Source organism: Egretta garzetta, unplaced genomic scaffold (assembly GCF_000687185.1).
Source record: "Egretta garzetta isolate BGI_Z169 unplaced genomic scaffold, ASM68718v1 scaffold486, whole genome shotgun sequence".
Lineage (NCBI taxonomy): Eukaryota > Metazoa > Chordata > Aves > Pelecaniformes > Ardeidae > Egretta > Egretta garzetta.
Window position 1 is genome coordinate 1,467,824 of NW_009260126.1, and position 26,154 is coordinate 1,493,977.

The 26,154-nt window shown below is 36.5% G+C and overlaps 1 protein-coding gene across 6 annotated transcripts; it reads right to left on the reverse strand.

The window, feature by feature from the left end:
• Positions 1-2,367: 2,367 nt before the first annotated feature.
• On the reverse strand, positions 2,368-26,147 carry FAM204A (family with sequence similarity 204 member A). 6 transcript variants are annotated; one of them, XM_035896884.1, is made up of 8 exons: positions 25,983-26,147; positions 25,480-25,767; positions 24,411-24,501; positions 23,835-23,868; positions 23,153-23,255; positions 21,319-21,408; positions 10,539-10,645; positions 2,368-10,186 (listed from the first exon to the last, which is right to left on the reverse strand). In XM_035896884.1, exons 2-8 carry the CDS (start codon positions 25,729-25,731, stop codon positions 10,135-10,137), a joined length of 729 nt encoding a protein of 242 aa, XP_035752777.1. In that variant the 5' UTR covers positions 25,732-25,767; positions 25,983-26,147; the 3' UTR covers positions 2,368-10,134. The 6 variants fall into 6 exon arrangements, with proteins under 6 accessions (XP_035752777.1, XP_035752776.1, XP_009639711.1 ...); XM_035896883.1 differs by having other exon boundaries at positions 25,979-26,147; XM_009641416.2 differs by having other exon boundaries at positions 25,947-26,147.
• Positions 26,148-26,154: the final 7 nt, after the last annotated feature.

Below are 26,154 nucleotides of genomic sequence, written 5' to 3' on the forward strand. Positions count from 1 at the left end.
GGACCTGAACAGCTGAACTGTGGAGGCAGCATCTTGAGATTATACAAGTAAACCTAAAACCAGGGACTTCCCTCAAACCGGGCAAGACGTCTTTCCTCATCAGCGTTCTCCCTATAGGTAGCAGTTGAATTTTGTGCGTCCCATCTGTGAGAAGATGGACAGAAAGCAACCAGCCTCTCACCAGGAACTAGCTTTTCACCAAAGTAGTCATCAGAGTAGTTAAAGATTTTATTTTATTTTTTCTATCAAATTGGGACTAGAGTCTGGAGGACATGCTTTTTACAGCTGAGGAAATATCCCAGCCACTGAGGCACCGGGTATCCCAGGGTTGACTGATCCTCCCTAAAAGTGCCATGTTGGTTTGTGTAAATAATTAAATTTCCACTGTGTCAAAACCAGAGTGCCTGTACTCGGGGGTTAATGCACAAGTTCATTCACAGCCTCCCTGTCAGGCGGTGTCAAAGTTTGAGTGGCTTTATATATGCCCTCTGGCAAAAACAGGGATTGCAACTGAGCAGCGACTTTTAAAAGATCAGTAGCATTTTAACAGTGGGCTCTGGGATGGCTCTGCATGTTTAAAAATCTGGCTCGGAGCACTTTTTCCAGGGTCTCACGGTGAAATGGTGCCAGTGCTGGATATTGAACTGTGGTCTTTTGAGGAATATCTATCCAATTTTTTTGCAAACAAGGCTTAGGGACTCTTGGAAGATTTTAAGAGTGGACACAGCACCACGCTAATAGAGCTGCACGGATTTAGGATTGGAGCTGGCTGGTTGCTAGCCAGCTTGGTTTGATGACAGGATGATCTTAGTCTGGCCTGCAAAAGACCATGGAAAAATAACCAGAGTCCCAATCCACATCTTAAAAAGAAGATCGGACTGTCCTTTCAAGGGGGTGGGGGAGAGAGTTTTTTCCAGATTGTTCTTTTTCCTTTGTGAGGGTGGATCTTACTAGGAACACAGCTGAATTTCAAGATGAAGAAAATTCTCCTTCTCACAAGTTCTGCTTGATCTTACTATCACAAAATGCGTACATACCCCTAATATATTCCTTGACTGCCACTTCTATGTTCCCTTGCTCTTCGATCAGAGATAAATAAACCAAAGACAGCATGATGCCTGTTATCTAAAAAGATTCAGGTAGAGCGAGTATCATAGCACAATCAGGGTACTTGAAAATTGTATTTTCCTGGAAAGGACTTTTACTTGCCTTCTTGGATCATACACAGAGGAAGTCCAAGGTCTAGGGGGAGAAAATAACTCTTAGTAACAGAATGTTTGAACATTCATACAGGATTAATTACTTGTTTTATTTTTTCTTTAATTTTAAATTATTGTACTGCTAGCAAAAGTGAAAAATAAAGACTCTGATCTATGCCAGGCACTTAGTACATGCAAATACTCTGCAAGTTTTTCCTATCTTGAAGAATTTCAGTGTGGACTACAAAGGCAAAGTGGACTGAACCGATCCCTGGAGAAAACATGTGCAACTCCACTTATATAAAAAGACCACTTGCTTCAGTAGAGCTGTACCCATTTATCCTCAGGATGAATTCACACTTTTTTTTTCCTATTATTAGATGGACATCCTATTTCTATTGGAGTCTATGTGATCTAAGTACTTCCACTTTTTTTTTTTCTAGAGGTAAAATTCTATGCTTAGATGATGAATTGCATTGCTGAGCAGCGCTCTAAGTATCAACTGAGGTACATTAACATTTGCAGTGCCATTATGCCAAATCTGAAGCGGTGGGCTATATAAAAGATTTCAGACAACGCTTCTGTTAAGTCTTGGTACAGAAAATCTTTTGTCTCTGGTACATTGCACTACCAAATTAGTGCAACAAGGATTATACAGCTCTTGATATGCCATCAAAATGGATGAATTTCACAACAAATAACTAACATGGGAAGAATTGCGAATTTCTAACAATTATTCCTGAAAACCTATTTCAACAAAAATTTGCATCGTAGATACGATTATGGCTCATAAATTTCTAGTTAACATTTACTTCTGACAATAATTAAGTCAAGGGAGATGAGGGCAAAATATGTAAGACCTAAGGGTTATGAGCAGTGGAAAATAGGTGTTTGTAAAAGATTACTTGTGAATCACAAGGGTTGCTGCCAGGTTCTCACTGTATAAAAGTCAAATGTCAGGTTGCCTGTGCTTGGTTATGATTAATGTGAGATCCGGTCTCTGTATCCTGTGAGTCATATTCTCCGTGGCTATGGCCAACCTTCCTAACCTGCCTGTGCTCTTACTGGGTTAAAAAGTAAGTTTATTTACCCTAATATTTGGGCCCTTGTGAGTCAGCAGTCCGCACTCTGAGCTGCATGCAGGGTCAGTGCGATAGAAATGAACAGCATTTGACTTAAGGGGCAACGAGAGTAAAATTGCTACTCAAGTAGTATTTTATTCACATCTGTGCAAGCAGTACACATTCTGTCCACACCAGAGGGAGCTCAGATATGACAAGCAGAGGTTACGCTATAGCTATATTTTCTACATCGCATGACCATGGGGAGACACTTTCAGAAGACATTCAGGATTACAGGAACATTCTCACTAGATTACACTAACTGATGAGTTGATCAATTTGTATAATCCATGAACTTCCTCCTGAACTATGGAACTCTGCCGATGAAGGTGTGCGCATTCCCAACTGGCACCAAAAATGTGTTGTACGTGGGCTATTTGCTGGTTACTGCACCTCTTACCAGCAGCCTTAGCGATGGTGACTGGTACACCTCCGGTAGCAGGCAGCTGGTTCTTGTGTGAGGGTAATGAAAGCGACATGCCAGCTGTGATCAAGCTCTCACTGAACAGTACAAAAAACATTTCTGGGAAGGTCTTTTTTGTTGTTACAGCAGCAGTTGTGTTGAATTTTACAGAGCTCACATGCTGAAATATAAACAACATCCAGGAGGCCTTGAATGAATTGTTTAGCATCTTCCTGTACCTAAATAACAGCAAGTCATGCACTCTCAACCTGTGTAAACCAAGCATCTGGTTTTTAATCGACAAACTATCTCACCATTGACATCAGTAGAGCTGGAAAAGTTTCCACCAACCATTTGCCTTCCTTCATCTCTGGTCCTCCAGCCTCTTCTGCTCTCAATTCCTTTCCTGATGTTTCTTTTTTTCCCAGCTCCAATACACCTTGCATTAAAGAAGTAGGGTCTGAAACCTGGGCATCTGACAATGCTCCCTTATGGCTCTTAGTTAAAAACTCCTCCACACAACCTGTTCCATTTCACCTTACTCAAGAGTGTGAGAAAGCAAATATTCCAGAAACCTCAGAGGGAAGGCCCAGATCTTTTGATGAAGCCCATTAAATCCACTAGGAATCACATTTTGAGGATCTGTAAATATCTGACAGAACCCTGGCAACAAGCAGATGCTAGGACCAATGAAGATTAATGTAAAAGAACAGAGCTCAAGGCACCTGCAAGGCAGTTAACCAGCATTAGCATTTGAGTGCTAGATTATGTTGAGCAGCACCAAACACAGCAATGCCTGGTTCATTTTCTCCACCTAAGAGTTGCCTTCAGAGTTTAAAGGTTTATACATTCTTCTCTACTCAGCATTGAAATAGGAGACAACATCCATACCCCTTAGCAAATGCAGGTCCACATCTCCAGTCTAATTTGTTTTCATGCAAATTTTGTCACCCTTATTTATTCCAGTGCAACCAGTTTTGGAGTAAAGGCTCCTCCTGATTCAGGGCAGCAGAATATGATCCCCAGAGATTAGTCTGTAGCTAAATTGTGCCACTTTCATGATGAAAGAGTCTGGCAGTATATTCTTAGAGCATGGGCTTTTTGAATGAATCAGAAAAAAGAAAATTAATTACATCAAATAATTCTGTGCTTCAAATCCATAATTATATTTAGCAACAACAATGCCCAGCATTATCATCAGCTATCAAAATCAATGAAGGTTGATTCCAATGGGAATGCTGTCAGACTAAAACTAAGCACGGGGCCCTTGAGTGCAGCACAGCCCGAGATAACGCCAGTGTAGGAGGTTCATTCCCTCCCTCCCTCTTTCCTCTTCTGTAGGAACCTCATCTTCCCTTCTGCTCCCTGCCCCATTCTGTCACTCCCCCAATTAACCTTGTGGAACTGTTTGTGGAGCCGCACTCTAAGCTGGATCATTGAAAGGAAAACTGCTTTAAAAATAAGCCACTTTTTCCTTTAGGAAGAAGAAACTGGAACACAGCAGAAATGGGTAACCTGAAGTCCTGACCCCAATGGCCAGCAGCTTGCTCCAGGGTGTGAGATGGGACACACACAGATCTTCAAAAAGCCTGCTGAAGGTACAACATGAAACGGCAGCCCCGCAGAGCTTGGAAAAGCATGCTGTTGCTTGACAAAGTGCACCCAAATCCCTTCTCCGAGCTGTTCTTTAAAAATGAAAGTGACCTAAAGCAAAGCTTATTTTAAAATGTTGTTTGTTAGAATAAACAAAAAAACCATAGCGAGAGAAGCAAAGGAAATAATTCTTAACAAAGAATATTCTGTGATGTCTGTATTTCTATGGGAAAGGCCATTGGCACTGCTATGGTGAGAGTGGAAGACATTTTATAAACATATTTCTATAAAGAGAAAAGTGTTCAAATTGGAAATGCCCATTTGGCTGACTCTCCCCCTTTGCAGCTTGTGTACTCCTTCAGCAGATAACAGGACAGCTCTTGCTAGCAGGCTGCTCTCAATGCTCTCTTCATTAACTCTGGGAAAAATAAAAGCTCCACGCTACACTCTTTGATGGTAATTAGAAGCCGAATCATGCAACGCGTCAACCCTCCAATATTCTTTGGGTGTTTACAGCTTATACTAATGCATTACACCTAGGTTTATTTAGGGCTTTCTTAGAAACCTATGCTATTACAGAAAGCGTAGTTTGGGGAGCTCGTGAAATAACTTTTCCACAATTATATTCTAAGTATTTTTATAAATTTTACAGAAGAGGAATCAATGTTAAAAAAAATAGTCCTGAGGGTCCCTGGTTATGTTGGGAATCATTTCAGTTCACAAGAGAACGTGACTTTTTTCATCACAGATGCAGATCATTTTTCACAGAATCATCACAGTCATTAGAGAAGATGCAGATTATTTTTCATTGTCTCATTGAGCAGTTCTGGTAAATCCAGGGCGCTACCAGTTTGGAATTGATCACCTCTACTGGTAGAGGCCAACTAGCATTTCACTATTAAGGAAAATCCTACAAGGTCAGCAACCAATTATCTACATAGAAAGCCTTAAAACACTATAAATACCATCTAGCTATGAGATACTGCATTCAGCATTACACTTCACTCGGTATCTGTGTTTGCTGTTTGGGGTATATGAATGCATTGGCCATTTCAGATAGGTTGCCAAAAAGGATGAACTCACTCTTTGGCTGTCAGAAAGCAGTCGGTTCTCATTTGGGTAAAAAGCCTTATTTCCCGATCTATCTTTTCTCTTACATCACGAGTTGCACTCAGTTACAGCAGAAGCTGCGAAAGGCATTGAGCCATTGAGACATGTGATACAGAAATACAACTGGTCATTTCAGTCTGTGGTCATAAACAGTCAGCATACCTGGGAAGCTCCAAGACAAATGAATGTACTATTTAAGTTAGGATGATGATTCAGTAACTGACATGCCTCTCTGATTTGGAACTCAACCAACATCTTGGCATGATGCTGTCTGTTCACTGCAAATAGCTTCCTCCTTCCTCAGACGGTGCTCATCATATTTATGACCGTAATGAAAGAATGAGCATGCTAAGAACCATCATGTGCAAAACCTGTAGAGCTCATTTTTATATACAAAATTGGCTGTTTGTGTTTCTTAATATCCAACTCATATGCTTTGGAGGAGAAAATGTTATATTCCAGGTCTGATTCTAAGCAAAGAAATAGAAAAACTCTCAACTCTGTAACACACAGTCCCAAGGAAACCAGGAAGACAAGATTTGATGGTATAATAAATGCAGCTGGAGGCAGATCAAAGCAATGCAGGCATTTTTCAACAAGAAAGATGACGACTTTTCTCAAATGAAATTAGGGCTTCCACTTACTCTTGCGATGCTTAGAACATCTGCATTCAATATCCCATTTTTTTTACCCTCTCAGTAGGATAGATGGTAACAAAGGCACCCAATTCCCAAAGGCTTTCAAAGAGATTTAGGCACCTGCCTCACATCGGTTCAGGACTTCTTTCTCCATGTTATTTCCAGCTATGACAAACTGCATATAAACCAGATTCCATTCACCACTTCGCTACCAGCTTGCAGTTTATCCTCACATAAATTGCTCAACCTTTTTATTCTTCTTTTTAGCCACCCCACTTGTGAAGTAAAACCCCCTCCTTATTATTAATATATTTTATACTTTTTAAATGCTTTGAGCTTACAGTAGACATACATTATATATACATGCATATCTAAATTATTAACATTCAAAAATAACAGGAAAAATACACGTTAGTGGAGCAATACCAAATAAAAATCTACTCTGGTTTTGCTGAGGTCATTTAGTACTGTACAATTCTCATGAAGTAAATATTTTTGCAAGTGGGGAATGCTATGAGATTAAGCAATACATTACATTTTTTGATCAAATGCCAGAAACCATAGGTGAATAGGAAACAGACATCAGTAATTACAGTTCGTACTTCAGCTATTTCAAAACCCCTTGCTTCAATGAGCAAGTATTAACTGGACGGACACTCCTTCACAAATTAGAGGTTGCAAAGGCTTATTACACACCACATTTATCTTTGAAACTTGGCCAACAGAATTAAACTAAAAAAAAAATACAGATTATGGTTGCAGGCAAAAAACTATTAAAACTCTAACAACTATATATATGTTTTTATCTGTCAAACTGTCCCTGCAGCCACTCTTTGGTTTAGGAGCTCAGGAATGCAGTATTAAGAAATACTAGTACTTGTATTAGTATGCTGTTGTCAAACTTCAAACTGGCTGTATTTTATCACAGGAGTTGATGAACAATTTATTTCTTGATTGTGTAGGCCTTAGAACACAATAGAACTGCAAGAATATGGGTCTGGACTATCCCCAGATGGGAGGAGAAATTAAAAAGTACAATACCCACGCGAGTGAGAAGCGTACGGCAGGAGTGTCTACACTGCTTAGTAGAACAACACACAGAGCCATCAACTTGACATCCACTGAGTCTATGGTAAACCAAAAGCAAACTACCCACCTCACTCTCTTGTAGTACCTGAGTAATAAGACTTGGTTAAGAGGCCTTACTGGCAAGGTTTGGCATGTAGTAGAGCTGGCTTTGATCAGGCCAGGCAGCTCAAGAACAATGGGTAATTGTGAGAGGACATTCCCCTTTTCAAAGTTAGTTTTTCCGTTTAGTCCAGAGAAGTGCACTTGGGAAGCTACAAGAATTTTCCTCAAATGACATAAGACTACTCAGGATACCCAAGAGAGTACCATGGTTACAGCTGGAAGAAATACGAAATTGTGGTGGAGAAAAAATGGGGGCAAAATTAGTGCATGCATTTAGGTTCTTCAAGGCTTCTGAAGGGTAGGAAGTAGCTTAGGCAAGGCTGCCTTTAAACTGTTGCCCAACTCAAGATATCAGATGAGATCCTAGTAAGTATCTGTTGTGAAGCCAAATTTGTACTGAAATTAATATACATTCCTCTACATACTTAATTTGAGTCAGATAAGGAGATAGTGCAAACTTTTCATTTACTAAAAGAATTATTACATCTCAAATTTAGTTCAGTGTAAGAGATTATATGTTTAAGCTGATTAAAAAGGTTTCAGTTAACTGAAACAAGCATCTGGATTGTTTTAACACTGCTAGAAAACAGGAAAAGTTAAATCTCAAAACACAGTTTTACTTGTTTGGCCAAAATTCACATCACAGAAAAACTACTTTACAAAAAAGTGTCAAACATGCAAGACATCTTAGAATCAGGTCAGCAATTTAGGAGGATGTTTATTAAAGGTACAGTTCTGCATTCATTTATTTATTAGGTATTCAGATGATCTCTATAAAGCTGTATTAGGCTTTTGTATTTTCCCTGTTAATCAGGGTTTTTTTGAACATAGTATAATTCTGGGAATTTACATATTCTAAGCAAATACTTTAGGTAGATCAAAATACTTGAAATGTGATCATTTTAAAATTCATTGCACAAGTAACCCAATGCAATATTCTGCATACTTCCTAAATAGTTACATTATTAATGGCCTAACATAAAACTAATTGGTTATTTTAAGTGAAAAGTATTACAGGTGGCTGGGTACGCACTGTGTGACAAATGCGGGCTGGCAGGATCTCAGACAATAGCTGGGTTTTGAGGGTTTGGATTTCATTTAAAGCACTCTTTCGTATCAAACTGCACTGATCCTTATAATGAGGCAGAGATCTTTGACTAATAAATACTATCACCATTAAGAGCAACTATTAAAAAAAAGGTATAGTATCTGTTTAATATACACTACTTTTAAATGTTTAAATGGAACATTGCTGATGTTTTCAGCACAAAATTATCAGCATCATTCTGGTTTTCAGTATATAGCAAGCAGAAAGGCCAACTGTATCTAACACTCATCTGCCAGCTGCTTAAAAAGAAGTAACAGAAATTAGGGACAGAGTGCCTGCAAGGTTTAGACACACACATTTGGAACTGAGAAAAATCTTGATGAAGGTTCATTGTGTAACCTGTTTGTTTATACAAGTAAACATGGAATTTACCTTTATAATCAAAGAGGTATCATTTGCTTCCTTCCACACCAAAGTTTCTAAAGACAATGTAGTTTGTAAACCATAGTGCGAGATTTATGATGTTATACTGCAGAAACCTGTTTAGCCCCTGATTTACAATCCTGGCAATTGTATTCAACTCTGTCATCGTAACTAATTACAGCTAACTGCAGATTACCATATTGCAAACTCACATCTTTGTGAAAGAAATACGATGTTCTGCTAAAAAGAGAAAAAGAATCAAACATCCTGAGGGCTAATGAACAAAAATGCACTATTCCATGTTGGACTGCAAACCTAAACTCTTTAAGTTGGTGCCGTAAAACTTCAAATTGCTATTTGTTGGCAAGTTGTTTTAGCCTCAAGTACTTACACACTAAATCACCATTACGCTAATACCATACCTTTGGCCTGAAACATATTAATCTTGGTTAACAATAACTGACATATACATTACCAATTCAATTCAGGCATTGTGGTGACTAAACACATATGCAAGAGCTTCAGGGAAAAAAGTTATTAGTTCTGAATGTGTCCTTACTTTTCACTAAGAACAATTTTGAAGAAACATTATCATCAATTCCTGTTATAATCTTATAACATAAATATTCAAAACCTAATTGATCTATAAAACATTTGACTTGGAGTAAAATCTGCATTTGTTTCTTGGGCGCAGCTAACTGCACAACATATTTCAGATATATTTCAATATATGTATTTCTACACTTCATCTGCTCACAGAAACTGGGACTTTCAGAACTTTGGTTCTTGAGAAGGAAAATAGGAATTTGAAATATTCTGAAGAACATGGCACCAGGACATGATGAATAGTACCAGATCCTCGTAGGAGATGGAGGATGGACTTTTTCAGCCCTTTTTTTCTGCTTATATTTATGAAGCCCATAAATAATAATGGTTTTAAACAGGTAGGGTTGTTTTGCTTTTCTTTATTTAGTGCCCCCCCAACCTTTCAAACAGTCAGAGAAGTAGTACTTACTGCATTAAGTCTGTATAACCTTAGCAGGAAAAAGTATGCCTCTCCTTACACCCATGCGTTTAACTGCAGTGCAGCACAGAACACAGTTGGACCAAGTATTTTATTCCAATTTTAGAAAGTTCTCTACCAGACTCCAAATGTATTCTACAATGCATTGTGTTAGACTTTCATATTTTGGAGAAAAATACTATATTTAACATAGCATTGATGTTTAGAAAGTATTTTTTCTACACTGTAAGAGCACCAAAACAAGACACTGCAGTCTAACAGCATTAAGAGAAACACAATGAATTTGATGTGTTGGGGTTTTTTTTGTGTTTAGGTTTAAGAAGTCACCCACAAAGATTCTTCAGGTAAAACCAGCTATTTGACTCGTGAGGAAAATAGGATGGATTACATGTATCCCATGTTGCTTTTTGTTTCCCATCTTTTCTTGGCTTCAAATCTGAAATAGAGCACAAAAACCACATTGGGAATCATGAGCATATGTGTTTCAGGTATTCAACCATACTATTCCAAAACCCAACAAAAATAAAAGCTTATTTTTAATACTGTAATAAAGACATGAACGCAAATGTAGCCATATAACCAATACATTCATTCTGGCAAAGCCTGTGTACATAAGTCCGATACTAAAAAAAACCACACACACCCCCCAAACCCCAACAAGGTTAAACTAAACAAATAAGATTAGCACAAGCCTATTTCAACTACGAAAACATTTAACTGAGATTCTATTGTATGCACTTAGTGCCAATGAAACCACAAATGTTTAATTCCATACTCAAATGACTTACCCCCAAGCAAGCTTCTTTTTCTTTCGAGCTTCTTGGGCAGCCTCTGCTTCTTGCTTGGCTTTCACAAAGTTGCGGCAAGCAGCAGCTTTGGCAATTTTCACACCAAACTAAGACATAAAAAGGAACAAAAGGAAAACTGAATAGATGCAAATGGCTCATATGAAATTTAAGCCTCACAAATTACTTGGTCCGATATTGTTTCTCAAAAGTCAATAAATACTTTAATACCTTTCAAATATTAGGCTGATGCTTGTACTATTAGATCAGGCAAGCAAGAATGTCTCTTGAGAGGAATACAGAGGAGTGGGATCCTGGGGCAAGCAATCCTTTTCACCAAATCCTTCATTTTCAAGAATAAAAGCAAGAGGCAACAGCCCACTAGATCCTTTTGTTTGTTTGTTTTAATAAATATATAGACATAGATACCACACAGAGTCTCCATTATTAAGACCAGTCTGTGACCTCAGCTGTGCTAACATAATAGTATCAGGTCTTGCCAATACGAAAACCACCCAAAAAGACGTTTTTATACAGGAAAAACTGCTACTACTACACATCTTCCAGTAGCACCAGCAGTCATGTTTTTATCAGTCTGTCCAGAACGTAAATGAAGCAGTGTCCTTAGAGTCCATCTGGCATTTAGTCTTCACATTACCAGCTTTTAGATTATTAGAGCGATAATATGCATGCTTTTCAAGTAAGGTCATAATAGGCTGTAGGTGAATACTACTTTACTTTCATAAACTTATTCACACTGTGAAAATTAAGTTCACTTTAGTGAATGTCAAGGTAGGGAAAAAGAATAAAGCAAAGATGATGGAAGAAGGTACTGTGAACTATGACCAGATTATTTTCCTTAATCAGCATTCATAACTTGTTCACCGTAGTTACATTTTGTGATTGCTGTCATGACTTGACATTATCTGCAACTAAATTATGAATTATGGAAGAATTTGATCTTAAAAGTTACTGCTTTTCTGCAAGACAAACAAGCAATTCGTTTAGCCTAGACTGCTACAAACTGTGATGCGGACAAACAGGTTTTCTTCCTATCCAGTCCAAACCTACTAAAGTTAGCTAACATCTTTCTGACTGGATATTCTAAATTTCCCCCAAAGGTCATGGGAGCATCAAACAAGAGAGGCATGGGAAACCCAAGTGAGAGAACACTAAGACTTTGGTTAAAGTTCCATTATTAATGGAACACGTCAATAATCTGCAGCATCTATAATGATGAAATTCTGAAATTCTTGTTTACTGAGAGATGTGTTATCCATATGAGAGAAAACTCAAAAAACACATCTTTGGGTATAGATGCGCATCTACAACTCTCCCATCAAACACCCACACCGTATGTAGGTTGATACCCTGATCATTTTGTTAGCAAAGTGAAACAGAACAGCATCACTACAAGGTATTCTACCTTATGGTCCTGTTAGGGTTTAAGAATCAAGAAAGCAGCTTTTCTGCAGAAGGCTTTGAGAGCCTACATGCATGTAAGCAGCAAGCACAACACCAGTTTGTGCTTTGTTTGAAACTCTAAACACTGGCAACACAAACAGTTGAGAGGTAAGCATAATATTTTAAAAGGAAAATGTGCAAAGTAATGCTAAATGAGTTTTTAACCTACTATTTGCATGTGTTACAAGGTCATCAATATGTACCTATGGAATCATTTTGATGCACAAAATAATTCATGTGACAAGACATTTCAAAACTTTTGTATTATTAACTACATCATTTTTCCCCTGAGCATTAACATTTTATATAATCAGTAATTCAGTGCCAACATCTGAACTGCCAAATCCCAAGTCAAAGACTAGAACATAACATTCACCTATTTGCATGGATACTTGCAGTATAAAAATGCTTGAGAAAATTCACCAAAGTATTCAAAAAATGTTTACTTGTTAATTGAAATAGGCCTAATTATTAGCTTAAAAGAATACAGCAATCTGATGGCTGAAGTCAGGCAGTCAGCAGAACCATGACTTTATTTTTAAACTGTATTTTATCTCCTAACATACTTGAACATTAACTCTTACTATGTGACAAATAACAGCATCTCCTTAAAATATATTCTAGTGGCCTATTTGAGCACTTATACACATACACACAAGCTATACACAAGTGCTGCACAAAAATCTTTTGATGTGTGTTTCTTGGAAGACAGATTGAGTTCTTCCATCCTTGAAAAGTATGGAAAAAATGGTATAATAAGATCCTCTGTAGTGTATGTGGTAATAAAAGGAGAAACATTGTGCAACATTATCAATTCCAGGCTACATAGACTCAAATTTTTAAGACATGCAAACAAGTATGTTGCATATAAACACACACACATATTTTAGTCAGATTAAACATCTTCTGCTCCCACCCACACCCAGACACACATCTCCACTCCCCCGCTCCTCCGCCCAAAGAAATCTATGGGTTTACATTAAATAAAAAAACAAAACCAAAAAAACCCAAACACACACCGTTTCAGGTCATCAGATAACTCAATAAAATACATTCTTAAAAGAAGTAAGAAAGCATGAATATATCCAACAATTTCTTGTGTAGTCAAAGTATCAGCATTTTCCATATAGAACATCCAATATTTTGCTGCATTTTAATTAAGGTGTCTAAACATTATCACAAAGAACTGCAAATTGGTCAGAGCACGCAGTAAGGAAAATTAAGCTCTAAAGGCTTTTTATCACCATATTTCAGGAACCAAGGGTGTAAAATGTTCTAATTTGGGATATATTAAAAGCCATAAAAGGTCTTTCAAAAAGATTAATGGTACTTTGCTTGGATTTAAGATAAGGGCTTTAGCTGGTTGGAAAAGCAGGGCCCTGGCTAGACCCTTGAGGCATTCATCTTTACAGCCACTTGGAAGATTTGTAAAAGCGTCTGCATAACCTCAAGCAAACGCACTGCGACATTTTTTTTTTTTAAATTCCTTTCAATTTTACAGGTTTAAAGTGTGTAAATCATATTGGGTAGTAAAGCTGATATAATGGTTCATCCTTGTAACACAATATATATATTTTTAAGACAAACTTAAAAAACAACTTAGTTTCTACAGGGCAAAGACCTTTCCATTTTGAAGTTGACCAATAATCATGTCAAGTATCTTACTCTAGATGTTTAATGTAGCATAAATGAAAATTCCTTATCCATTATTTTTCATAAATTTTCTGCTCATCTGAAATTGTTACCTTGTAACAAATTTCTGAAGCTTTGCTTCTTTTTGAACAATTTCAAGGCATTTATTTAAAAATACCGATTATCATATTTTAACTTTTTATGGAATAACAGGTCTCTATGAAAAATATTTATGCCATTCTCTTTTGTTCTTTAATTAAATGAAAACAGATGTTTTCTGAAGTAAAGCGGAACCATTACTGGAGTACTTAAAGTGTTAAGGTCTTTAATTTTTATATCAGTTTGGTCTACAATTCCTGATTGTCTTTACTCAAGCTCAACATTAATGTCAAGCAAGTTACCTAGGAGACGAAAGAGATCAAAGAGACAAAAAACCCTCAAATGTCTGATTAATCAAGCCTGCAAACAGCTTATTTCTTTTAGCCTGCATGCAAGTATGAAAATGAGATTCTGGGAGCCGTACATTGTGCAGATTTGTTCATTCTTATCAGAACAAAGCCAGCGGCAGCTTATTTCATGGATCATTGGCACTGTCATCAGTGCTACACAGAACGGGTGACAGCTCCTCATTTTGAGGCTTGAACAAAATTAGCAAAAAGTCGGCACAAATTAGCCTCTCATCTTTTTAGTAATATGACATTATTCATTTACTTTTTATCCAATTTTTAATTTTTTCCTTGTCAGCTATCCCTTTCTAGTGTTTCTTGCACAGCATCATAAAACACTTTCAAAACAAGCAAAGAAATGGCTCAAGTTGAAATAGTATGTAAAGTTCAGGCAGAAGAGAAAACATTTTTATTAAGTTGCAACAGAATCTACTGTAACTTCCAGAAAACTTCCTTGACAATCAAGACATTTAGCATTAAATATCACACAGCAAAGACTTTTCATTAAGACAGCCCTGTGCAATGTAAACGCTGAACGATACAAGTAATGAGACAACAGATTCAAGAACTGCTCCAGAAATATTTAGGTATGATATACGAAATGCTAAACCTACAGAAGCTCTAACAAAACATCTATATTCAAACAGGTCCTGAAATACCCTATGATCATACCAGAGAAGCCAAACAGCCTTTTAATACAGTGTTACAGTTTCTCATCAAATATGAATCTAGTTATTTCAGGCTTGCCTTTAGCAATGATTTTCTCCTTTTATGTTATGGAATGTTATCCACTGCTGACGTATATAAAATATATAAAGCAAACAAGAATACAGAGTGGATTTTGCAGTGAAAATTGTCCCCTTTCAATGATGTGCTGAACTTCTACTGTAAAATACTTTGTAATACCTTTGTTATATTTTTATGCTGTGTATTACAACATCAAATTATATTTGGATGACACAGTAATGTAGCAAGGACAGAAAACTGTTCTAATATTAAGCTCTTTCCTAGATTTAAACATTTAAATGCAAGTAACTTCTTCCATTCATGAGAAAACACAGCATTAAAAAATTGACTATAAGCCGTTAGATGCTTTACACAGCCCCCTTATAAGAAAGGCAGTTTTAAAAAAAGAACTGTAGTACTGTTTTCAGCAATTTCTTTATCTCTGTTCTTCTAAGTAAGAAAGCTTATTAACAAGCTTTGAACTTAAAATCACATTTACAATAATGTGCCATCAACAGTTTTATAAGCTAATTAGAAAAAAAGATTAATTAATGACTGGCTGCTAATAAAATGGCAATCATGAAGAAAGAAACCAAGGGTGCTAAGCTTCAACTACCACCAATTAAGAGCTAATTACAAACAAATTATATATGTGTTTTGCTGTGGGCTTTAATTTACTAAAATGGTTTTAATTAAAAGAGAAAACATGCTGATTAATTGAACTGCAGAAAAAATCTACAGTATAAACTGTGCTTTGTCTGTCTCTTTAATTAGACTTGTAACATCTGAAATCTTTTTTTAAGGTTTGTTAAGGAAAAGATATACATAATTAAGGGAGCAATAAGAATGTAATTCTAGGTGATAACCCTGCCATGTTCCAAAGGTTAAAAGAAAACCACCTCAACGAAGAGAGATATTTGGAAGCACCTCCGCTAAGCGTTAGAAAGAAAAACCTTCTGAGATAAAAAAAATAAACTCCTTCAATGGGCAAGATTTCCAAGTTAATTGCTGCTTGGTTACATTCCATATAAAATTGCATCCATCTCTTCAGGTACCTAAAAGCACTGTGACAAACTATGAACGTAGCACAGAATTTCAAAACGAAACTCTTATTTTACCAATAGAAGAGCTCTGAACCAGCAATGTGTGTGTGACCTCATAACCTACCCAGATTTTTAAATGGAAAACAGCTTCCAGAATGGTTCTCAATGGTTATGACATACAACCTTGCTCGTGTAGTTCCTGTTCTAAATTGGATGACTAGAAGTTACTTACAGACAACAGATACTAATTTGATCATTAGAAAATGATCAAAACTGATGCAACAGACAACAGCAGGACTGATCTTGCTGTAATATGAGAATGATATCCTGGTGAATAGCCAATTAATTTAATCGATTACAATGTAGATCTTTCATTTAAGCTTGATTATAATACCATAGTTTCCCTATAAATTGCAGCTTTTTAGAAGTGTTTCACCAAAATGCCAGAAGCCTCTAAGCCAAGAGCTTAGGAACAGTGCTGTCAAAAAGCCTGCACTATTTAGGGACTGACAACTACTCCAGTAATTTAGCATGCTAAATAAAATATTTTAAAAGTTCCTTTTTACAGGTAAGTCTAGCATGGTCAAGATTATTTTATCATGTTCAGGTTACAGTCCTCAGGCTAATGCACTCTTAGACAATGTGGCACCTACCTACCAGGCAGTTAACAAAAAAGCACAAGCATAATGCAAAATTTGAGGTTTAGCCAGATTAGTTCTCAGAATATCAGAGCCATAAGAAATCTGCGCTCTGCTTCTTCAGACACTGCACAACAATTTGAGTACAAGAGCACTATGAAAAATTCTTTCTCTGGGGAAAAAAAGCTTGGAAAATATTTTCAGGTTTCTATATTAGGGGTATGGGGGAAGAATCCTTTAAAATTATTTGGTTTAACTAGGAAAAGAACTTTTACAAGTATCATTCCAAACTGAAACTGATTTATAGCAAAATGAAATTACCAGATATCTCCACATACCATCCTTACTCAACAGGATAAACACCTCCAACTGCGCACAGTCACAGTGCTCTAATTTATCAACATTTATTCTTAAAAAAAAATAAAAATCTAGTCAGGTTCCCACAAACACAGTAGGAAAAATTAAAGTACATTTCAAGATAGTATTCCAAAAAGGTTTTCCAAGCATTAGAAAAGTTGACATAATTCCAAGTGTCTGTTCCCAGCTACACATCCAAGTACCTGCTACCATTAAATCTCAACTACCCTACCCTAGAGCATCACCTAGAAAACCATTTTATCTCAGCCCAGCTAAACGCCTACATAAACTTCATTCTCTCAACAACTTTCATTCTAAAAGGTTCAGAATTTTTTGGGTAACTCCTACATTAATATTAATGCTTCTGTTGGCATCTCTCAAGTTAGACAAGTCATCATTAAATGCAGCATTTGAACAATAGCTTTAGGTATGCCATTCTACACTTCAAAAGAAGAAATTTAAGACACGAAGGAGACCCTACCAATGCTGAAAGCCCTAGAATGTTGTAACAAAGACAGCAGCTGGATTACAATAATAAACCTTAACTATGCATATCATACGAGCACACGGCAATTAATTGCTAGTTATTTGATACTAATAATACTAGGTTGTAGGTATTACAGAAATAATTCAGTTTAATAGTGTGTTTAAAAACCCACAGTTCAGATTAAGCAGTATGACCCACCTGCATTATGTTGATGCTCAACAAAAATTTATCAAAGGAGCACTGATCTTACAGACTGTAACTGCACCACAGCACTGCGATGCTCAAACTAGACTGGGTTCTAGAAGCAGTCTAGCCAAAGAAGCAGAGTTACTAATGGCCTAAATTATTTTGTACAACTTAATGCACACATGCCCACATTCTTTCAGGAAGAATTTCACTCATAAAATGACGCAATCAAGAATTTCAGAATTACCAGAACTCTTAGTGAAGCTGAAGACCCCACAAGAGAACATGCTGCGGCGATGGCCGCACATGCAGTCACTAGTAAATACCGAGCCTCAAGCATAAGGTGTCCATGTTCTAACTTCTCTCAGTCTAAAACTTCAAATGCTACTAGATTAAGCAGTTTTCTTTCAAAATCAGCATTTGTGAGTATTTGTCAAAGCAGAAGAAAGCAACAAATAATGTATTGCTTAAAGCCTCATTTACAGCAGTACAATAACATTTTCCTTAAAGAACCTGCAACAAGTACCACATGGAAACCAAAAGATCCAAAACCTTAAAGCAGTATCATCTAGGCTTTCAGGATGTAAACTTCAGTGATCTACTCGCAGCTGTTAAGTTATGCATATTGCCTAAATCATCACTGATTTTAAAGGAATCTTATTTTTTTTAAAACCTTTTCTCACTGTGTCATAATGATAGCATGCTGACAGCATCATTTTGGCATTCCTTTGCTTTTTAGGACATAATTTTACTGCCTATTCTCATCATCTGTTTATTTTTGGCTTCATTTTTCTAAATACTGGAGCTGCCCTATCAGTTTCACAGGCTTATAAATGTTATACATCAAAAATTAGTTTCACTTATTAAGGCAGGAAACAGCTTTAAGAACTCTGGGATCTGTGCCTCAAAGCAAAAGCTTTATCAGCAGGTTCCAGTCACTGCTTCTTGCAAAAGAAAATGGTGCCGATTAAAACCCCATACACCTGATTTCAAAAAGAACACCTACCCACTGAACATTTTTCACATGGCTGCAAGGTGGGCTGTACCCCTAACTGAAGGCAGCTGTTTCTCATACACTGCCTGCCCCCAACCCTGCAACATTGCTCAAGAAAAATGAAAACTATACATAAAAAGATGAAGTTGAGATAAAAGAACAATAATTCATCCACTTATTTCTCTAGACTTCAGGAGTGGTGTACTTCAATACAGTCATAGTATAGTTCCATGCCTGACTTCCTCAGTGTTGTGTTGCATTTGGAAGTTAAGAGGGATAGAAATAGCCACACACTTGAAAAATTAACTCACTTCTAAGGAGTATTATGTAAAATGAGTTGTAAAAGGGACATTTCTTTAAATGGCTAAGAGAAGGAAAAGTAGCGATTGAATCAATACTATACAATATGAAAGTAGTATTTTATTAATTGTACTTGTACACAAAATGATTTTTGAATCAGCCTCTTCCATAATCAAATCTTTTTCTATAGTTCTCCACTGAATCAAATCAGACACTGTTAGAATGATTTCCTTAGAATAAAAAATAATTTAAAAGATCTTTTTTTTTTTTTTTAAATACAGCTTCTTAAAATCACATACACAGAAAAAGGAATCTTGCAGTGGGTTAGGTAAGCACATCTTTATAACAGTAGAGAACCCCAGTGAATTCACATGGATTCTGCCTCGACAGAACTCCTCAAGAGATCAAACCAGAGTCATTTGAGTTTTCCTTCTTTCAACATACTATTTATTCAGATAAAGCCACTTAACCAAAACCAAGTCAAGGCTGTGAATACTAATAGCGTTTCAAGCATTTTGTTTTCAGAATTACAACATGCTAATATTTGAAAGTCAACAATTTGGAGCTAATGTTCCACAAATAATAATACATTGCTGTAGCACCTGGGATATGCTAGATGTTGTACAATCCCATGGCTACTGAAATCAGATAACAGTTTTTCATAAATATTACAAAACCTTAAAACTTCTTACATTAATTTGTTTTTACAGTCAAACAATTTGCACTAGAACCTCAGTATGTTTTATTGATTACGATACTCTAACCACTTTAGAGTAATGGGATAATGACATTTGTGAAGGAGAACAGCAAGTGTTTTTCATGTTGTACACATGAAAGGTAATGTAACAGTATTCCAGTAAGAAGCTGGTCAGACTTAAAAGGAACATTAGGACACGTTCCTGTCACCGTCAAGAGCTGTTATCTTTGTGGATTGAAGTTTTGTGATCACTGGTGAAAAGGCAGAGAAGAGTTTAGTCATTAGAAACTGCCCTGAGTGACTAAATGCAAGAGCTTAATGATTGTGTAGGAACATGCAGCGAGGAACAGTTAGTTTTACCTAGCCTTACTTCGAGAGCCTTAAGAACTGTACTCCCCATTCAAAAGCCATCTGTTTTGAAATCCATCACAATATTATATTGCATTACGCAGATTTAAATCTGCAATTTTACATTAAAGCTTAGCTTGAAACCCTGTACTTGGGAAACATTTTAAATATTCGTATGAGAATGAGAAGTATTCAGAATTTGTCTTTCCTTTCTTGATCCTTTTCTAACACATTTGAATTTTGCTAGTATATACAGGGGACAGAAAATTCCCCATTATCTCTGTGAAGATGGAAGAATATGCAAGATAGAGGAATGAAAGCAAAAACTATATAATTAATTTCTAATATAAATCTAGAACATCCATAGTTTAAATTATATAAATCAGATGACTTAAAAATTACAGCTTCTCCACTCACCTCAAAGGAGTACTTAGTTATTTTTTCTTACCTAGCTTCAAAACTATTCCAAATATCTTTTTATCCTAATTTTCTTCCTTTGCATTTTCTCCCCTGCATACAAGTAGCAGTGGGTGCAAGAGTCTTCGTGGACTTCAATCATGTACTTTAGCTGCTACCACCTACCATGCATGCACCAATTTAAATATTTGTTACATGAAATTATAATTACCAGAGGTATCCGATAGACTCCTTACCAGTTTAAGTATTCACTCAGTGCTACATACAAATGTAAAGGGTCCAATTTTTGCAGCAAAGAGCAGCATAGCCTTCAGAAAATTACCCAGATAGGCACCAACTAACAAGAAACATCTTGAAAAAAATGAGTTTCTCTCACCTGGATTTTTTTTTTTTTTTTTTAAATATGCATTGAGACAAGGACAAACAAAAAAATACTCATTCTTTCTATAAATATCATTCTAAGGCTAAAGAAGTACGTTTGACATCCATCTACTCCCATTCTTCTTCAGAATTCTTCTAGCCATCAACTCCTGATCACATGAATAAACAGGAAAAAAAGCAGTGGCGCACAACTTTGGGTACATCTGTTCTTATTTGAGCATGTCTTGATCTAAGCTTGTTAAATCTCTACCTTTTTCAGGCTTCCCAAGCTTATTGTGGGGAGAATGCAAAGAAAAAGCTGAGGCAGTGTGAACCGACAGATAAGGAACATCCTACTCCTCTTTTCCTGGCTTGTAGCATGTAGAAAAATCAAGAGCTCAATACAGATGACTAGTTACTGACTCCTCTGACTTGTGGAGTTGGCACGAAGGCTTAAAGCAAGGTTACTTAGGATCATTCATGGTGTATTTTCAACTCTTATACATAGCTACAGCTGTCCAAGCATTACTAGATCAGCAGCAAAAGCCTTCAATCACTGACAGAAATCTGCTTAGGAAATAGGAAAGATGTCCCAAACAATCTTCAATGCTATTTTAGTTATGACACTTTTTGTACAGATGTACAAAACTAAATGTTTCCTCAGAGCTTTTGTTAATAGCCCACTTACCTCACGAATGGCTAATCTATCACTCAGCTCCTCAGCCTTATCAATGTCACCTTCAGCCACAGACTTCTCTATGCTAAGTTCAAGGCCAGACTAGAAAAAGAGAAGCAAATATCTTTAGGACAAATAAAGAAATAGTATGTTTAAAGGGAGCATCTCCTTTCTAAAAATATTTCTTTCATAAAATTTTTTAAGACAGTGCATAAACCTGTAATTTCTATGTAACACAAATCACTTTGTCTATGTATTGTAACGGACAGTATAATTAAGAATTCACTGAAAGGCTGCCTGAGCACAAATCATTGCATTAGTTCCACCTTATGTGCAGGATAATACTGTAGGTTAAAAAAATTACACGGACTAGTTTATGCCTGTCACAATAAAATTTCATCTGAAGATCTGTCTTATCTCTTCCATCCCTGGAGCTTTCTAAACAAAATGTGAAATATATGTGTCAGGTAACATGAAGAATGGCAATTACCACTGTATCGTTACAGTTCTAAGATCTTATCTCTATCCAAAAACTGAGTTCTGGCATGGTGCCACTCCACTGTGCTAATAAATTAAAAATTCTAGCAGCCCTATGGAAAACAATTAAAAGCTTCAGAATTTAACCTCTGAAAATATGAAATAACCTTTATGATCAGCATAAAATAACTTGTTTAACAACAACATTTACAAATAATTTAACAATAGAAGGTAAGTATTTAATGGAAATTACAGTAGAAATCTTCTGAAGGAATTCAGAAGTGTAGCAGAGTAATAGGCACTGACTTGAAAATTTCACAAAAAGTTGTGCTCTCATAAAAGACAATTTACAGCCTCACTGGTTTTAAATATTAGTGATGCTAAAGAAAACACATTTGACAGTTTCATAATATATACCTTTTTAAAAGATAAAAGCAAAAAAGCAAACAGTGAGAAACAGTGATCTGCAAATACTGCACTTGAATTATTCAGGTGGAAGTTGAAAAAAAATGCACAATTGGAACCTGCAGTGATAGCCAATTCTGTTAGATGTCTTTTCTGAAATTATTGAGACATACATTATACTAGTGATAAAATCTCTGAACTTAGATGGAGAGCATCTGATTTTAAAACTTTGGGCCTCATTCCGGATCTATCCTGAGCAGTTTAATGACAACTTAACACCCATCAAAAGTAAGAACTCAGACAGAAGGGAACAACACCTCATGACTTGCATGCAGAAAATTACTTTAAGCAAATAAAAATACAAAATTTATCATAAAGGAAGCTAACTGAACACCTGAGGTCATAGAACTTAATACAGGCCTTCACTAGAAAACTATAGAACAAACTGCTATGGCGAACTCACAATGTAACAAGCTTCTTAACTTGTCCATCATGTTGTACCAGTTATTTCAAATATGACTAGTCACACAATAATATGAACAGAATGTGTTCTAAATCAGTAAACCTGTATGGTGGGTTTAGTCCTCTAATTCCTACAGCCATGGGTGTCAACTAAAGGATTTACTTGACACATTTTAAAAGTTAAAACATGACTGAAAAAACAAAAGGAAAAAACCCTCAAACAATGCATATGAAGTCTTCTGTCTCTCATAATAGAAAGCAAAACTAGACAGGAAACAAGCAAGGATACCGTCTTAAAAGAAAGCACAGCAACCTTTCAACTCAAGTACGATTCATGTGATATCTAAAAGGAAACTCATTAAAAATCTGCAGATTATACTTCTTCAGAGTGACTTGATCATTTACTCACTTTCTAATTGCCTCAGTTTTATTCCTATCTCAGCTAAGGCTGAGTTCTTTACGGCCAAGTACAAGCTGACATTGCTTTTGTATCAACAGTCACCTTTTGTGGAGCCCTGCTATCCACAGGCGATTCAAATCTATCATTGATTCCAAAGTATTGTGTTAGTTCTTTCCATTTTTCTTCACTTACCAACTGCTGACTACTAAAAACAACAACAAAAAAGTCATTAATATAATCAGTTGACTTTCCACAACTTGTAATATCCTTTTCAATATTAAAAGAAATTCTTCCATTTGGCAGACGTGCTCTTTTCACCCATTCACAGCTTTTAATGGAAGTGAAATTAATTATTCCTTCCCCTCTATAAGTGTAATTCCCCAATCTTGAAAGCAAGCTTACAGAATCATAGAATTACTTAGATTGGAAAATACCTTTAAGATCATCAAGTCCAACTATTAACCTAACACTGCCAAGGAAGAAAAAGAGGAGGAGGCAAGATGAACAGGAGCTTGTATGCAGTTACATGCAAAACATCATTAAATCCATTTTAAGTTACATTAAATAATACATTTGTGTTGATTTTTAAAATCAAGCAATAAACTCTATCAAACAATCACTGGTATCGTACTCAGCCTGCCCGACAGAGGCACTGAACAACTTCAGCAGATATTTTACACAATGGTCAAAGCTAGGCTTGGGCCATGCATGTGGTCAAGTATTTTTACAAGTTTTGCCCAATACTAAAAACAAACCTCAGGTAATTACATTGACCTGGTTATACCTCTTAGTCACTTCATTGTTCTTTTTCTGTTTTTCTAAGGGAGGGAAAAAAAAAAATCCAACATTACACAGTAATACCCTACAGCATCCAAAGAAGTTAACAGAACTCTAATTGGTCACATTTCCTTTGAAAGACTGACATGCTAGGATTTTTACCCAATGATCATGGGGATTTAAACCACTCAGCTGTAAGACTCGTCATATGAAGAACCTCCTACAATATCTGTGAAGAAGCTTTAACCAGAATATGCAAAAGTATGTTTTATGTAACTACTGAAATACACTGAGCCATTATAAATCAGTATCAAGTGAGTAAGTTCTTCCCCCTTTTTAAAAAGAGGAATGTATTACTTGAAGTAGCAATTTACAACCTAGTCCTACAAGTGATGTATACAACTGGAAAAATAAAATCCTAGATAATTGCTAGAATACATCTACTCAGGCATTCAATTCTTGGTTAAAAAACCAAAACATTAACCAAAACAGCCTCCCCCCCCCGCCCCAGCAAATCCCACTTCTAATGTATTTGACTCTAATTCCATTTTGAGAAAATAAATTCTGCAATTATATAAAACACCTTTTCTGCTGCGCTTTCTTTTTTGGCTTTTGTTTCCCTGATTTGCTTGGATTTTCATTTCACGGTTTTTCTTCTGAAGCTCCACAAATTTCTAAAAGATTAAGAAAAGACAAATCAGTATTTTTAAATTTTTTCTCATTTTTTAAAAAATTACATAGTGTGCTGAGAAATGTTGTCCCAATACTTTATGCATTCACATTATTCAGTACCTTGTTAGATCTATTACATTAAAATTTATGCATCAAGAACATCCAGCTCTGATGGGTGTTAAACTGGAACTGGCTCTAATCTTTCATCACCTCTCTCTGACTTTCTGCCTTCTCTAAATCCCAAGGCTATTCAAACCTGCCAGTTTTCTCATGGGACATGATGCTGAATAATACACTTACGCTGGTTGTGCACTCCTGAGCTATTCAATGTATCGTTAGTCCCTAGCTGGTAGTTTGCAATCCAAGTATTACTGACAGCACAGTCCTTGCACAGCAGGCTACCTACACAGATAGATGGACGGAGGAGAGTAACTAGTTTTTGCCAATTCTCATTTTGACTCAAAAGCCTAAAACACAGATCGCTTTGGTTTATTTTTCAGTCTTTACATGCAACAGGAAAATCAAGATGTTATAAGCGACTAAGAGTCGGAATATCTGCACCTAATGCCTCTACTTTGCAGAAATGCATCACTAATACAGGGGCTGAATATACTCAGCTGTAAATCCTTACTAACACAGACAGCAGTCACAAAGAAGCTCAGAGCCCATACACTACTGAAAACACAAGTCTCTATACAATTGTACAGTTACCCAAAGATCTCCCTGCTGTGCTTTCCATCACCACTGTGCTATGGAAAAAAAGAGAAGTTACATTCATTTCCTATTTAAAGTCCAATCCACCTTGCTTGAAACAATCTAAGGTATATTACAATGAGTGCATTTCAATCATATTTTATCTCATTTCACATTTATATATTGAATATTCCAGGATGAGTTATTTTAATTTAAGAATCAGCCATTCAACTTCGAGTATGTTGCATTTACACTCTGGACATTTGGAGGCTTGTAATGATACCCACATTCCACATATTTAAAGAAACTCCAGAAGGGCATGTTTGAGATTCATTTTCTCCATCCGTCACTGATAGCAAAAGGGGTTCACTGGTGGCATTACTTTCAGGTCCATTCTCCTGGAATTCAGAAAGCTGAACTTTTTCAGTATCTTCTTTCACATCTTCCTTTGAAAAAGAACCATGCGATTCATCTCCCTCATCAGAACTTAAGTCAACATCACTTTCATTCAGTCCTGAAGGTAATAGTCCACTCCACATCTTCTAGTTTAAAAAAGTCCAAGCCACTTCAAGTCACTGCAAAGACACCAAAGTGACAGAAGCTTACCCATTCCGAGATAAAAACATAATCAGCCTGCAGAATAAATAAGCAGAAATAGCAAAACACATAACCAGAAGTGTTTACATTTCTCTTGAGAAAAGTAACCATCATTAGACATTTTTGACAAGCACGTTATAAAGCTTCTAGTACTTACTATTTCAGAGAGAAGCTAGGTAGAGGACTTACGTACACAGGTTGAAGCTATTAGCTCTCTTTTTTTTCTCTCCCTTGTTTTGTCACTTCGCACTTGTTTCCAGCCGCTTTCAGCAAAGTGCGACGCTGCAGCGAAGGCTTCCGTCCCTCCCCCCGGGCAGCGGGGCCGCACACCCAGCCCTTCCGCGCCACCGCTTCTCAGCACAGCA

Bases quoted from the DNA above. Each gene is read 5' to 3' on its own strand.
- FAM204A (XM_035896884.1), bottom strand. From the start codon at position 25,731: ATGTGGAGTGGACTATTACCTTCAGGACTGAATGAAAGTGATGTTGAC. The intron at 24,502-25,479 runs GTGGGTATCATT...TTAATCTTTTAG, and splicing joins TTTCTTTAAATATGTGGAAT to AAATTTGTGGAGCTTCAGAA. The intron at 10,646-21,318 runs GTAAGTGGGCTA...TTTATGTCTTAG, and splicing joins ATAGATTAGCCATTCGTGAG to TTTGGTGTGAAAATTGCCAA.